General features: G+C 40.9%; 1 protein-coding gene across 1 annotated transcript in view; it reads left to right on the forward strand.

Annotated features, from left to right (window-relative positions):
• Positions 1 to 1,047: 1,047 nt before the first annotated feature.
• Positions 1,048 to 14,561, forward strand: part of LOC102255643 (histone-lysine N-methyltransferase Smyd1) — a gene marked incomplete at its 3' end in the record, with an annotated part of 29,809 nt that continues 16,295 nt past the window's right edge. Inside the window, exon 1 of the mRNA XM_005858410.2 lies at positions 1,048 to 1,283. Coding sequence (XP_005858472.2) covers positions 1,147 to 1,283 — 137 coding nt within the window. The remainder of the gene's footprint in view (positions 1,284 to 14,561) is intronic.

The raw sequence follows: 14,561 nt of genomic DNA on the forward strand, positions 1-14,561 counted from the left end.
AAGGCCCTTTTCTGGGGTGCAGAGGAGAGGCAGAAATTATCATCCTTATTTTACAGCTTCTATCTCAAAGTCCTAGTGGTAGACTCAGCATTCAAATGCAGATCTGACTCAGAAGCTGGTGCTTGAGAAGGACCGCATGCACAGAGATCCAGAGGAGGCCTCCCAGAAATAGATGCATCCCAGAAACCAAAAACACTACGTGGAAGATAAGCAATAGCCCTAGATCTGCAAGGATCTTCCTTTTCAACCTGAGCGAGAGTTGGTACTTACTTCATTGGAGATTTTAGAATCATCTCTCCAGTGTCATCACTCCTGGGTAAGAAGCACAGGGCACGTTGATATTTTCCTGGCAGAAACACATGTTAAGGGAGATTTGATAGAAAGATAGAAATTGGGTTTTTATTGTCAAGGCTTGCCTCCTTTCATATAGCCTGCACCCAGCATCCAGCACACCTGCATGATCAGGTAATTTCCAGACCTCTATGCCCTGGTGGGGGTGCTGTGGGAACCCCAAGTAATGGGGAAGAGAGATGCCCCTGGGGTCTAGCTAGTACTGTTAGTGTGTCTGCCAAAGGGGTGGCTCAGTGTCTGCCGCCCACCTTTAGCTTTCCTTAAGGCAGGGGGACAGGGGGCCACCTCCCTTGAGAAAGTGGAAGCCTGACTGATGCAGGGTCCCAGGGCAGCAGGCATCGCCTCTTCCCCTGGACCCTTTCAGCTGTCTGCTTCGGATTGACAGAGGCATCTGGATGCTAAAAATACCTCAGTGAACAAGTACTCCCTATTCCAACTAAAGCTCAACACCACAGCCATCAGAACTGAGCTTCCTCTTGCAAAAGAGCTTTTCAAGTTTTCCTACCCAATCCCCGAGCTGCAGGAGCCCATGGTCATCTTCCGCTCTGTCAGCTTTGCTGGGTGATGAGTGAGACCCTTCCCACATCACTGTCCTCTTGTCCGTCCCCTCCCTGCCTCCAGGAAAAGGGGCAGAGGGGGAGGTGAGGGCCCAGTGGCCAGGGGGGTGGGGAAGGGGAGGTGGCCTGCCCATTTATAGGCTTGCTCTTTGGGATGCTGAAGGTGCTAAAATAGCAGCGAGGACAAGGGGCTTGGCTCAGTGTTAGGGATCTGCCCCGCTGCCTGAAAGCCTGTGAGATGACAATAGGGAAAATGGAGAACGTGGAGGTCTTCACTTCTGAAGGCAAAGGCAGGGGTCTGAAGGCCACGAAGGAGTTCTGGGCTTCGGACGTCATCTTTGCTGAGCGGGCTTATTCTGCAGTGGTTTTCGACAGGTATGAAATGTGGGGACTTGCCTTCTTTTCTCCTGTTGGTTTGGCTAGTGCCAAACTCTAAAATACTTTGCTCTCAAAATCATCAGGAAAGAGATATAAAACCCATGGGATCATTTGGAACCAAATGGCGTTTCTGCCAGCTGTTTGCTGACATAACTTTTTCTGCAAAGACTCATTGCCAATGTGATTTGCTCTGGTCCCTCGGAGGGTTGTAAAAGTGAGCAAGGGCTTTGGGGCACTTTCCTACAACGCCAGTGAACTGGGCTGAGTGGGTGTGCTGGTGTGGTGAGGGTGGAGGGAAAGGAGGGAAGAGCGGGTGTAGTGTTGTGGAAAACACTTTCTTACAGGAGGCTCCTAATTGGGGAGACTTTAAAAAGGAATTGTAGGTACATAAGTAACACTGGAATGCATTTATCTTTGAAAAATTAGAATCTCACAAACAAAGCTGGAATCCCTTTTTACCTTTCCTACCTGGTAGGGGGTTGCAGGAGGCAGCTGATGGATATTTCTCTCTCATCGATGTTTCTAACTCTCTATCCCTCTCCCTTCCTCTCTGTGAAAAATCAATAAAATATTTAAAAAAAGGAATTGTAGATACATAAGTAAACTGGAATGCATTTATCTTTGAAAAATTAGAATCTCACAAACAAAGCTGGAATCCCTTTTTACCTTTCCCACCCCTAATCCCAGTCCCCTCTATCTTTCCCCAGAGATAATCCCTGTAATGGTTTTAATGTGTTTCCTTCTAGAATGTTCTTGTATTATAACATACATATATCTGCACTTATCAAAATGTACAGCTGTAGTTTGTCTATTTTTTTTTTTACAGAAATGGTATCATTCTTCAGATGTCATTCTAGAACTTACTCTTTTTCACTAAACATGTTTTTGATACTTATTCTCATGGGAACTATAAGTCTATAGATACGTCTTTTAAATCCACAAAGATCTACATCTTTTACCCACATGTAGATATCTCCATGTTGACCCATATGCTATCTGGATTAACTGCTGTAAATATTCCACCCTGTAAACATGTGAAACTTTATTTATCCATTCCCCCATTGAAAGACATTTGTGGTTTCCAATTTTCCATAAAAATGAACATTTCTGAGATTAAAACCCTTGGCTATGTTCACTTGTACATGTGCGATGACTCTCCAGGATATATGGCCAGAGGAGGGATTGTGAGCCCTCAGGTGTGCTGTTATCAGTTTTAACAGGCTCTGTAAAGTGGCTCTGTTAGATTTACATTCCCATTTCCCCACACCCTGTTCACACTTGACCACACACTTTTAAGAGTCTCATCCCCTATTGACAACTATCGGGGCAACACCTCATACTTTTAAAGTTATACTAAATCTTTATTTTAGCTCTGGCTGGTGTAGCTCAGTTGATTGGGCTTCGGCCTGTACACCCAAAGGTTGCTGGTTTGATTCCTTGTCAGGGCACTTGCCTGAGTTGTGGGCTTGATCCTCAGTAGGGGGCGTGCAGGAGGCTGCTGATTGATGTTTCACGCTCACATCGATGTTTCTTTCTCTTTCTCCCTCTCCCTTTCTCTCTTTGTAAAAATATTTTTTACATATTTATTTAAAAACAAAAAACAGAAAAACAAAAAACCCACTTACACATTGATTAAACATGACAAACTTCTCTGAACCCAAAGTTGGGGTGACCTGCCTGCCTTTTATGTGGCCTGAGGCAGGATGGCCTCTGATAATCTAGGCTTTGGGGTTGGCTCACTGGACTGATCATCCTGAGAATGGACATTGCTTTTTAGACATAATTTGATTACATTTGATTCTGGAGAAATTCTTTCTTTCTGCCTACCGAGACTTTCAGGGACAAGGCAGTGAACATATGGGGCATATGGCTGACCACCATTTGAAGAATATAAGGGGGCTTAGGTGACAGTAAAGCTCTTCAGAGGGAGCTTGCCCTACTGCATTAATTTGTGTGTGTGTGTGTGTGTGTGTGTGTGTTGGGGATGGAGGTGAGTACAGTGAAGGAGTCAGTTGTATTCAGAATTAGATATAAAAATCTAGAAACACAAAAATTCTGAACAATGATGTTGATGCTGTCATTTTGCCTTCTTTAGCACACCTTCACTGGTGCCTCCAATTCCCCAAAGGAAATATAGACAAACAGTTTCCCTTTCATGAATGTTTGGATTTGAATGAGTTTTCCTTCTTGTATAAAAGTAAAACTTAGGCCCAGCTGGCATGACTGAGTTGAGCATCGACCTATGAACCAGGAAGTCATGGTTCAATTCCTGGTCAAGGGCACATGCCCGGGTTGCTGGCTCGATCCCCAGTGTGGGGCATGCAAGAGGCAGCCGATCATTCTCTCTCATCATTGATGTTTCTATCTCTCCCTCTCTAAAGTAAATAAAAATATATTTTAAAAAATATATCTTTCACATTCTTAACCTTGTTGTTTATTTCCTTCCAGCTTGTTTTATTTATTTTAAAAATTGATTTTTAGAGAGAGTGAAAGGGAGAGGGAGAGAGAGAGACAGAAACATTGATGACCGGCTGCCTCCTGTATGTCCTCTACTGGGGATTGAGCCCGCAACCCAGGCATGTGACCTGACCGGAATCAAACGGGCAACCTCCTGGAGCATGGGACGATGCTCAACCAACTGAGCTACACCTGCTGGGCTTCTTCCAGCTTGTTTAAAAAGAGAGGCATCTGTTTTTACTACTCAGCTGGAATCTTATTTTACAAAATATTATGTTTCTTTATTCACTCAATAATTTAATTATCTTCTGTATCACTAGACACTCTTCACAAGCATAGTATTTAATGGCTGGATGCTATCCTTCTCTTTTTTTATGACTGGACAATTAGGCTGTTTACATGTTTTTGTTACTATAAATAACTAATCACTCATTTGAAGTAATAACTACAAAACCAACCTTAGTGGACATCACAGATAAACTGCTACATAAAATATTATTATTCAATAGTAATAAAAATTAGGATGATTGTGGTAAATAATCTTTAAAATAATTTTTTTTAAATCTAAAAGAGATACTTTTGGAAGGTGATTTGCCCAAATTTATCAGTGCAAAGGTGAGGGTAGACTCTTTCTTTGGGTATACCTGAGCCAGCCTGGAGAGGTGCCAAAGGGTAACTGTGTACATGCGGTCCTCCCTCTCTGTGAGACTTTGCTACTGTAGATGAGAAACCTGACTGAGGAGGTAGGACTGAGTCACCCACAAAAGTCATTCTATAAAAGAGGCCGGCTCGAATCCAGGTGTTAACCTAAAAATAAAAGGCCAAAAGTGAGAGGCAACCTGCATCTATTTGAGATTAAAAAAAAAAAAGAAAAGAAAAAAGAATAGCTATTCAGGACACACTGGTTCAGGCAGAAACCCAAATAGTGTTCTGATCAGGAGACAAAAGCAATGGGCATGGATGGGAAATGGAAGGGGAACAATTACACTAATGGAAGGAAGGCATTTCTATTGGTGTAGATAAGCTAACATAGTGACACTAATTCTAAAGAATGTTTGTAATTTTCAGTCTGATAGTCATAATATCTGCTTTCTTGTTATCTCTGCAAACTTTTCTTTGGGATCTAATGTTGCTATAGGCCCAATGCGAAGGCTATTTTGCCCTCTTTCAAAAGTTTTTTTAAAAAACAATTTCTTTAAAAAAAATATTTTCATTGATTTCAGAGAGGAAGGGAGAAGGAGAGAGAGATAGAAACATCAATGATGAGAGAAGATCATTGATCGGCTGCCTCCTGCACACCCGCTACTGGGGGTCGAGCCTGCAATCTGGGCATGTGCCCTGACCAGAAATGGAATTGTGACCTCCTGGTTCATAGGTTGACACCAAACTACTGAACCACACTGGCCGGGGGGCCCATTTTGATACATTACACATGTTATTGCAAGCCAGGATTATTTAATTCATTTTATGTCAAATGGAATGAGAAGATAATCAGTTTTTTTATTAAGAATGCAGGGAGTTCAGCAAGATTAGATCCTTATCTTTCCTCTGCTTGGTCTTGGAAGGACTCTTCTAGCCTTCGGAAGTAGAACCTCCATCTTTTCCAAACTGTAAAATCAATTAGTTGGTTAGCCCAGTTGACCAACAGACTAAGATTGGGCACTTTTCACAATATTAATAAAATTGAATCATCACTGTCACCATAGTTGTCATTATCTTCAAACAATACCCACAACCAATAGATACATGGCCAAACTGGAATAGGTTCAGAATTGAGCAGGTGAAGGAATTTGAAGCATGTTTTAAAGTAACCTCAGAGAACTACCCCTAATAGCTATCTACAAATAACAACTGTCACTTGGAAGAAAAAGGGTTCTGAATTTTCTTTTAATTGATGGAAGGGTGCGAACCAGGCATCTTAAGCAGAAGTTAGAGTCATATTTTAGGTGAAAATGGGGTGGGGAGATAGGGTGATTGGAAAGCTAGTCAGACCTCAAGCCATTTACTAGTAAGAATTAAATAGACTCTGGACACCCTTACTTTTAGACACAGCACCTCACAATATGTCAAAATGTAGTTTTTGCTTATAACTTCTGAATGGGTTTTTATAACTTTGCTTTTAAAATTCTTATTAATTTCCATTTTGTATTTTTTGTTTTTGCCTTACCTTTTTTTTGGAACCATTAAAAAGTATCAGTCCTAAACTTTTCCTGAACTACCTACAAGCTTTTAGCCCCTTAACATTGAGCCTCTATTTGCCTAATGAGTAGAATGAGCACGTTAGTGCTGTCTGGAGATGGAAAGGGCTATTTACAAGGTTGTGCATTTTCTCATGACAACTGGCAGAGATGATGTATGCACAGACTCGGACAATAGACTTGGTCATGTGACTCTTAAGATCTCTTCCAGCCTGGGATTCTATAGGTTGCATATCTTCTATGTGCAAAGAATTCCAGTGCAGCAGGAGAGGAGTGCTAGGCTAAAATAGGAATGGAACTTGTTCTGATTATTATTTTATTTTAGCATCAAATACAAGAGATGGAACAGGAATGGTGCTGATGAGCCGTTCTAGGAGCCAAAAATACTATTTGATTATTTTTTTAAACAGTCCCAGGTGTCTTGATTTTAGAGGGTATCTAGCCTACAGATTCCTAACCTGGGTCCATGAATCCTTAGCTAGGGAAACACCTATGATTGGAAGATCAAAGTTTTATGTGGATATGCATGCGTGTCTTTTATTTTTGTGGAGAAAGTCCATAGCTTTCATCACTTTCAAAATTACTTTCAACAAAGAAGAAGGTTGAGAACCATTGAATTTATTCGATCATCTCTTACAGATGGGGAAACTAAGGCTTAGAAGGTGAGGGGCCTTCCCCAGGTCACACAGGGGTGAGTCATACAGTCTAAGTCTTCACGGGCTTGTCCAGGCATCATCTCTCACTACTCATTCTCCACTAGTGGACCCAGAATTGCCTACTTAATTTTCTTTTATTCTTGTCAGTCCAATTAACAATATTTAATCTTAATAAAAGAAAGAGTACCCATCCATCAATTTCAGAAGGATCAAAATATGGTTCTGAAGGCTGAAAATGGTTAGATCCAGAAACTGATAGGTAAAAAACATAAGAATATACATGTGATAACATAGCAAAAAAAAGTGTTTATAGTAACAAACCAGTGTATTAGTTTCCTGCTATTACTATAACAAATTTCCACAAATTTGGAATTTTAGTGGCATAAAAACAAATTTTATTATCTTATGGTTCTGGAGGTCAAAGATCTAAAATGGGTCCACAAGGTTAGGCTTCCTTGAGTTTTCTAGCTTCCACAGGGTGCCTGCTGTGATATTGTGTTGGGGGGTTGTGGGGAGTCTTGTGGGACTGAGACCTTAATCTGTGGGACCCGATGCTATCTCTAGGTAGATACTCTAAGAACTGAGTTGAATTGTAAGATGCCCAGCTAGTGTCAGAGTATTGTTTGGATGGTGTAAGAAACCACTCCCACACACATTGGAATTGGGTGCAGAATCAAATCTGCATTTCTGGGCTCTATTTTCAAAGCCAGCTGGCTTCTCCCCCTCTCACCACCTGCCACCTTCTTATAAGGACTCTTGTGATTACATCAGGCCCATCCCGATGATTCAAGATTATCTCCCCAGCTCAAGGACCTTACTCTAATCACATCTTCAAAGTCCCTTTTGCCATATAAGGTAGCATATTCAAAGTGTCCAGGGACTAGGACACTGACGTTTTGAGGAGGCTAGCCAGCCTATCGTAGCCACTAATATTAATTTCTTATTAATCCAATTTATTACAAAGATATTAAGAAAAAAAATAAAGAAGGAGCAAGGACAGTGAATTTTTTTCTGAAGTTCTTTAGACTAAAATTGTACTAGCTACTGAACGATTCTGTTTAAAGAGTTGAAAGTGCCCAGGAGAGTATGTAAATGTGTATGTGTGTAGAGAACAACAAAGATGAGAACATGGAAAAAAGTAGAGTACCATCAGCAGGTTTTTTTTGTGAAAATCAGACGAGTTATGAGCTTCTTCAGGGCCAGTGAAGACAGCTGGGCTTTGAGCCAGTGCAGTTCTGTGTGGGGCTGTGGGAACACTAGGATTAGCCGTGGCATATGCACAAACACTCGTGTGGCCTTTAATCTGGTAACAGCTGGTGGATGGGTGGTAGGGGAGAAATGATGCTATAAATGGAAATAATTTAATAAAGGGGTTAGAGAAATCCCTGAACAGTTAGCTCAGAAAATGAATGAATAACTGTTAAAGTTTTCAGATGATAACATTGAATGTTTGTGCTTGATGGTGAGGATAACCACAGTAGATTCAGAACCATGCCCTTAATTTGGCAATTGTAGCTGTGAAGGTAAGACATGTTGATATGTCACATGACCTGTTATGAACTGTATTGCTGAATTTTACCAAATAATCCTCAAATGCAGAAGTTTGGGAATAATTTTCTTTAGAACATAGATGAAATCAAATGCCAGCTTGTCCCCATAACATTGTCATCTTCCCTCAGTTGCATCTGAAGATGTGTTCTGAGCAGGAGAAGAGGAGTTTGGCTCTGGCCGATGTTTCTAAATGGTTACAGCATAAGCCTGCATACCAAAGGGCCTTCGGTTCTCAGTCAAGGGCACTACATGGGTTGTGATTTGCTCCCTGCCCCTGGTTGTGGCAGGTGTGGGAGGCAACTAGTAGACGTGTCTCTCTCCCCCTCTCTTTTTCCTTTCGCCCTCCTTCCCTTCCTCCCTCCTTTCCTTCCTTACTTCTTTCTATTCACTTTTTTTTTGAAAAAGCAATGAAAGAATATCCTCTGGTGAGGATTAACAATACATAAATAAATAAGTAAATAAATAAATAAGTGGGGTTTGGTTGCAGCTGGAGTGTGGGAAATGCATACAGGTTTGAGTGCATTGTGTGAACCTCATCATGTGACTTGTGGCAGAGAAAAGTTTAAGGATTCCTATTTCAATAAAAGAGATTTTAAAAATAAATAGGCAACTTCTCAGAACTAAAACAAATAGCCCTAAATTTATATAGAACCACAAAAGACCTCTAATAATCAAAACAATCTTGAGGAAAAACAAAATTGGGAATATTATGTTCCTTGATTTCAAACTATACTACAAGGCTATAGTAATAAAAAACAGTAAGGTATTGGCACAAAAACAGACACATTGATCAGGAAACATAATAGAGAATTAAACCCTCACTCCTATGGTCAATTAATTTACAAAATAGAAGACAAGACTATACAATGAAGGAATGATAGTGTCTTCAATAAGTTGAAAAAATTGGCAGATACATGCAAAAAATATGAAACTAGATCACTTTCCTACATCATACACAAGAGTAAACTCAAAATGGATTAAAGACTTAAATGTAAGATGCAAAACCATAAACTCCTAGAGGAAAACTCTTTGACATTGCTCTGAGTAATATATTTTTTTGGATATTTCTCCTTGGGCAAGGGTAGCAAAAGCAAAAATGAACAAATGGGACTACATCAAAATGAAAAGCTTCTGGATTGGCTGGTGTGGTTCAATGGTTGAGCGTCGACCTATGAACCAGGAGGTCACAGTTGGATTCCTGGACAGGGCATATACCCAGGTTTCAGGCTTGATCCCCAGTAGGGGGTGTGCAGGAGGCAGATGATTGATGATTCTATCTCATCATTGATGTTTTTCTCTCTCTCTCTCCCTCACCCTTCCTCTCTCTGAAATCAATAAAAACATTTAAAAAGAAAGCCCTCACCAGTTTTGCTCAGTAGTTAGAGTGTCAGCCTGCAGACTGAAGGGTCTCAGGTTCAATTCCAGTCAAGGGCAGGTACCTTGGTTGCAAATTTGATCCCCACCCCAGTCAGGGCTCGTGCGTGTCTCCCTCAATTGATGCTTCTCTCTCTCCGCCCCCCCCACTCTCTCTAAAAATCAATGTAGCCTGATCAGCATGGCTCAGTAGTTGAGCATCAACCCATTAAACAGGAGGTCAGGGTTCAATTCCCCGTCAGGGCACATGCCCAGGTTGGTGGCTCAAAACCCAGTATGGGGCATGCAGGAGATAGCCAATCAATGATTCTCTCATCATTGATGTTTCTGTCTCTCCCTCTCCCTTCCACTCTGAAATCAATAAAAATACATATTTAAAAAAAAACAATGGAAAAAATATCCTCAGGTGAGGATTAACTACAGATAAAAAAATAATAAATAAAAAAGAAATAAAAAGCTATGTACAGTGAAGGAAACCATCAGCAAAACAAAAAGACAATCTACCGAATGGAGGAAGATACTTGCCAATGATACAGCTGATAAGGGGTTAATATTCAAGTTATGTAAAGGATTCATACAACTTAACATTAAAAAACCCCAAACAGTTCAATTAAAAAATGGGCAAAAGACCGCAATAGACATTTCTCCAAAGAGGACATACAGATGGCCAATAGACATATGAAAAGATGCTCAATTAAAACCACAATGAGATATTATCTCACACCTGTCAGAATGGCTAACATCAATAAATCAACAAACAAGTGTCAAGGATGTGGAGAAAAGGGAACCCTTGTGTATTGTTGGTAGGAACTGACTTATGACCCAATGATTCCACTTCTGGGAATATATCCAAAGAAAACCAAAACACTTATTCAAAAGACTGCATGCACTTCTATGTTCATTGCAGTGTTATTTTTACAATAGCCAAGATTTGGAAACGGCCCAAGTGTCCGTCAGTAGATGAGTGGATAAAAACAGCTGTGGTACATTTATGAGAGGAATACTACTTGGCTGTAAAAAAAGAAGGAAATCTGAATAGACCTGGAGAGTGTTATGCTAAGTGAAATAAGCCACCCAGAGATGACAAGTATCATATGATTTCACTTATATGTGGAATCTAATAAAAACAAAAAACAGAAACAAATTCATGAATACAGAGAATATTTTGATGGATGCTAGATGGGAGGGGGACTTGGAGGCAGGTGAAAAAGGGGAGGAGATTAAAAACAGTCATAGGGATTTAAGGTACAGAATGGAGAATATAGCCAATAATATTGTAATAGCTATGTATGGTGTCAGATGGGTACTAGATTTCTCAGGGTGATCATTTCGTAAGGTATATAAGTGTGTAATCACTATGTTGTACACCCGAAACTCATGTAAAATTGTATATCAACTGTAATTGAAAAATTAAAAAAATTTAATCCCTAGCTGGTTTGGCTCAGTGGATAGAGTGTCAGCCTGGGGACTGAAGGGTCCCAGGTTCAATTCCAGTCAAGGGCACATGCCCGGGTTGCACACTGAATCCCCAGTGTGCAGGAGGCAGCTGATCAGTGATTCTCATCATTGATGTTCTGTCTCTCTCTCCCTCTCCCTTCCTCTCTGAAATCAATAAAAATATATTTTAAAAAATTTAAAAAAATTAAAAAGAAATAAAAGTGGTACATATATACAATGGACTATTACTTGGTCATAAAAAAGAATAAAATCTTACTATTTGCAACAACATGGATGGACCTAGAGGGTATTATGCTAAGTGAAATAAGTCAGATAGAGATAGACCATATGATTTCATACCATATAATTTCACTTGTGTAGTGTCTAAAAAAACAAAATAAATAAACAGAACGGATTAAGAAGTACAAACTGGCAGTTACAAAGTAATCACAGAGTCAGCATTGGCAATACAGCCAATATTTTGTAATAACTATATATGGTGTCGGGTGGGTACTGGTATTAACTGGGGGATCACTGTGTAAATTATATAAATGTCTAACAACTATGCTGTGTACCTGAAGCTATAATATTGAATATCAATTATAATTATACATTTTTTCTAATTATTTAAAAAGGAAAGCAAACATTTGCTAACCTTTGTTCCATGACATACTTTTTACTGGGTTCATAGTGTTTAAGTGGCAAAACAAACAAACAAACAAACAAAAAACAAACAATAGGCAATCCCTAGGCTTGGTGTGAGGAAGCAGTACCACCAAACTTCTTACACTCAAATATGATAATAGTGCAAACAAGAATTCAGCAATGCTCCTCAAAGGTTTAAACAAGCCATTTAAAAATGACATTAGGTAGATGCCATTGGGAAGAGAAGCCAACTCTGGTTGTATTTCTCTCTCCTCTCTGCAAAAGCCTTCCATAGCTCCCGATTGCCTGCAGAATAAGGATATATTTCTGAGAGTCTCATTCCAGGTTCCCCATAGTCTAGTCATCTTTCTAACATTATTTCCCAATGTGGTGCAACCTATGATCTCGTCAAATAGCTATTTTGTCTCCTATACATGCCTGTTCCCTCTACATGGATGCCTTTGACTAATTCCAGGGGCTGTCCATAGGAGAGCTTGACATTCTTTGAGTACAAACTTGGCCCAGCTTCAGAGGATCAGAACCATGTCTCCTTCCCTCCAGGATGACTGCCTTCCCCGGTTCCTCCCCTCCTTCACCTCAGTGGGAGTCAGGTCTTCTTCCATCATCCCTACAGCACTGCTGGGCTGCATGCCGCACCTTGCTTACATGTGCTAATGTCCCAGCCCAGCCTGGGGACTGCTCGAAGGCACGGGTTGTGTCTTGTCTATTTTTAAGGCCCTCCATCACCTAGCCAGATGCACAGTACATAACAGTTACCCAATACCTACTTGTGAAAGGAAGGAAGAGTGGGGGAGGAGTAATTGAAAATATTGTAAAATGGGCAAAGGACCTGAATAGACACTTCTCCAAAGAGGACATACAGATGGCCAATAGAAATATGAAAAAAAATGCTCAAAGTCACTAATCATCAGAGAAATGCAAATTAAAACCACGAGATATCACCTCACATCTGTTCGAATGGCTGTCATCAATAAATCAACAAACAACAAGTGCTGGCGAGGATGTGGAGAAAAGGGAACATTAGTTCACTGTTAGTGGGAATGCAGATTGGTGCAGCCATTATGGAAAAACAGAAGGAGTTTCCTCAAAAAACTAAAAATGGAACTGCTGTTTGACCCAGCAATACTACTCCTGGTTATATATCCTAAAAACCTGAAACATCTATCAGAAAGAATATATGCACGCCTATGTTCACAGCAGCATTATTTACAATAGCTAAGATTTGGAAACAGCCCAAGTGCCCATCAGCAGATGAGTGAATAAATAAGCTGTGGTACTTCCACACAATGGAATACTATGCAGCTGTGAAAAAGAAGGATCTCTTACTCTTTGGGATAGCATGGATGGACCTAGAGCAGTGGTCGGCAAACTCATTAGTCAACAGAGCCAAATATCAACAGTACATCGATTGAAATTTCTTTTGAGAGCCAAATTTTTTAAACCTAAACTATATAGGTAGTTATGTTGTTATTAACTTAATTAGGGTACTCCTAAGGCTTAGGAAGAGCCACACTCAAGGGGCCAAAGAGCTGCATGTGGCTCGAAAGTTTGCCTACCACGGACCTAGAGACTATTATACTAAGTGAAATAAGCCAATCAGAGAAAGACAAATATCACATGCTCTCACTTATTTGTGGAATCTAATGAGCAAAATGAATTGACCAACAAAATAATACCTGAGGCATGGAGGCATGGAACAGACATATCTTGGGGGTTCGGGTGGGGGTGGGGAATGAGAAGAGATAAACCAAAGTACTTATATACTTATATGCCTAGCCCATGGATACAGACAACAGTGTGGCAAGGCCTAGGGGGAGCGGTGGAGGCTGGGCAGAGAGAGGTAAAGGTGAGGGGAATTGGGAACATCTGTAATACTGTCAACAACAACAAATATATATATGAAATAAAAAAATACTGTAAAGTTCTCTGGGTACTTGAGGGATGGGATGTTCTTTAAGATATGCCTCCTGCCCCTTGAATTCTGAGGGGAGTCCTCCTGGCTGGCTGAGAGTGGTTAAGCAGCCAGCCAGCCAGAACTGTTGGTCCCGTGCTCTCTGGCTAGACTCTAGAGGGCTCGCCTCACTTGCAGAGACCTTCCCTGTGTGTTTATCTGTCCAGTAATTGGTTATTTCCATACAAGGAGCTGAGCAGCAGCTGCCCTTCCATGCCCCTTGACTGTGACAGATGACATAACCCAGTGCCTGCAGAGCAAAGAGTGAGTGGGGACCCGCTGGCTGGGGCAAGCACACTCAAGGCTGCAGGCAGACCAGGTGGGCTTGGTGGCTCCCTTTGCCCTGTGTGCTGGGAGCAGTGTCAGGCCTCAGAGACCCCTCTGAGAATAACATCCCTGTGAGGATGTTGATCAAGGGGGTTGTTGTGAAGGTTTAACAAAAGAGAATTGCTTGAAAACATATTTCAAAGTGTGGTGTGAATGGGACTCTTGGGGGATTGGGAAACTGAGACTAGGAGAAAAGAGACTTGCTGGCAACTAGCCAGCCATGTCGTCTGGATGACGCACTTTCTCCTGGAATCCACCAGGTGGGCAACCCCTGGCACGCGTGCCAAACATGGCACGCCAGTAACTTTTGCTGGCATGCGAAACCCTCTCGTATAATCTTCCATTTACAATTTTTTTTCTTAATACCAACTTTTTTATTTTTCAGATAAATTCAGTGTAGGTGCATCTTAGATAAATAAATAATTTTACATAACAAGTTATCTTAAAGACCATAGACATGGATTGACGAGAGAGGGGAAGAGCAATTTCTATGCCTCTGCCTTAACTCTCCCTGCCTTCCTAGATCCGACCAGTATTTTGGTTTCATCCACATACGCTTGTGAATCTTTGTTCTCAGTGATGAATTTTATTAAGTCTCGTAATAGGAGTAGCCTGACGGATGAAAGTAGTAGCTCGTGCATATCTCTGAAGGTCACGA

This window comes from Myotis brandtii, unplaced genomic scaffold (assembly GCF_000412655.1).
Source record: "Myotis brandtii unplaced genomic scaffold, ASM41265v1 scaffold1172, whole genome shotgun sequence".
Taxonomy (NCBI): Eukaryota; Metazoa; Chordata; class Mammalia; order Chiroptera; family Vespertilionidae; genus Myotis; species Myotis brandtii.